At 48.4% G+C, this 1751-nt stretch overlaps 1 protein-coding gene across 1 annotated transcript in view; it reads right to left on the bottom strand.

Annotated features, from left to right (window-relative positions):
- Positions 1-1751, bottom strand: part of LOC106524543 (leucine-rich repeat-containing protein 16B) — a gene marked incomplete at both ends in the record, with an annotated part of 39145 nt that overhangs the window by 3740 nt on the left and 33654 nt on the right. Inside the window, 1 exon segment of the mRNA XM_014018385.1 lies at positions 159-921. Coding sequence (XP_013873839.1) covers positions 159-921 — 763 coding nt within the window.

The following is a 1751-nucleotide window of genomic DNA, read 5'->3' on the forward strand; positions in this document are numbered from 1 at the left end:
AGGAGAGACGAAACGTTTCACTAAAGAAGAACCATCCAGAGGACCTACTGATTTTTTCTTTTTGATTTTTTCTACCTGGATTACTGAGATGCATCAGGACGATTGAATGAATTGTTGAATTATTTACTGAATGAATGAATCACTGTGAAGATTCGGACCTGGTAGAGTATCGGAGCTCTCACGCCGATGTCTCTGCCTCATCTTGGACAGGTTTGGTTTACTACTCTGTGAAGGGGGTTCTGGTTTTGACGCCACTCGACATGCAGAGACCCCTCCTCCTCCTCCTCCTTCTCCACCGCTCCTCCATCCATCTGTGGAACCCCAACTGGCATCAAGACCGGGCTTCCTGTCTCCTGGGAAATCCTGCTGCTGCCACTCTAAGCCTGCTGCCACCTCTGTGTTTTTCAGAGGATCACTGCCCTGTTTGGGAGACGGCGTCTTGTCTGATGGGTAAGGAGGCAGTGGCCTTTGAGCCAGATGRAGCGCCTGGACTTGTCTATCCAACTTTCTTCCAGGGTGTCTGCTCTCAGTCCCCTGGTTGTCTACCTGCAGGTCCGTTGGCCTGTTTTCAGACCACAATCGTTCAATCTGTCTTCCGCCCACCCACTGTCTTTCTATTTTCCTGTCAATTTGCCGTTGGGTGTGTCTGTCCACAGTCCACTGTTTCTCCAAATGTCTCTCTGAAGGTTTGCTCTCAGTCCCGTACTTGTCCGGTTGTCTCTCGATCATTCTGGGCTCTCCAAAAGTTYTTTCTGGTATCTGATCGTCCAACCTCTGCCTCTCCGCATGTGGATCGTTTGGCCGACCCTCCATGATCCAGTCAGTTTCTGCCTGCAGCACCTCTGTGGTCCTCTGTTTGTCGTCTGCCCAGAACTTGTCTGTCTCCACCTGGGCTTCAAAGACAGCGTCCACCTCAGACACCTGTCAAGACATCAGAAAAAAAACCTTGAATACTCAATCTGGATTATTTAAGGGTTCAATATTCCAGAGTGGCTCAGTTGGTAGAGCTGATGCCTCTCAGGAAGAAAGTTGCCGGATCAAATCGCGGGCCGGGGACCTTTCTGGGTAGAGTTTGCATGTTCTCTCCGTGCATGCGTGGGTTCTCTCCAGGTACTCCGGCTTYCTCCCACAGACCAAAAACACAACTGTTAAGTTAATTGATAACTCTAAATAGTCCCTAGATGTGAGTGAGAGAGTGAATGGTTGTTTGTCTCTATGTGGCCCTGTGATGGACTGGAGACCTGTCCAGGGTGTACCCCTCCCCTCGCACTGTGACTGCTGGATATGGACACCAGTGACCTAGGGTTGGGTACCGAAACTCGGTTCCAGTACGGCACCGGGTCGGACATAAACGGTAGCACTCAAACCCAAACACAACTCTAATTTTGGTGCTTTATTTTGGTGCCTCAAAGAAAGCTGTTAATTGCGCCCTCTGGTGTTCACTGTTAACAGTGACAGCCTCGACACAATCTCCACAGAGTGCCAACAACAATAAGGGTGASTTATGAACTTTTAATGTGTTTGAACTGTCTAATTTAGCTGTTTCTGCCGTCTGTGTCGGACTATGAGTGGTAGAGAGAACAGCTCGAATGGGAGCGTAGCAAGCACCATGGTTTTACTTTCGGTTTGAAACCACACTGTAATTAGCATGTCCACATTGTTTTTCTTTTTAAAAAATGCTGTAACTGCTCACAGGAGGCATAGAAGAACACCTGTATTGTTCTCCCTGCTGGATTAAAATAAAAAGCTCT

The sequence above is a fragment of the Austrofundulus limnaeus genome, unplaced genomic scaffold, assembly GCF_001266775.1.
Source record: "Austrofundulus limnaeus strain Quisiro unplaced genomic scaffold, Austrofundulus_limnaeus-1.0 Scaffold191, whole genome shotgun sequence".
Classification (NCBI taxonomy): Eukaryota; Metazoa; Chordata; class Actinopteri; order Cyprinodontiformes; family Rivulidae; genus Austrofundulus; species Austrofundulus limnaeus.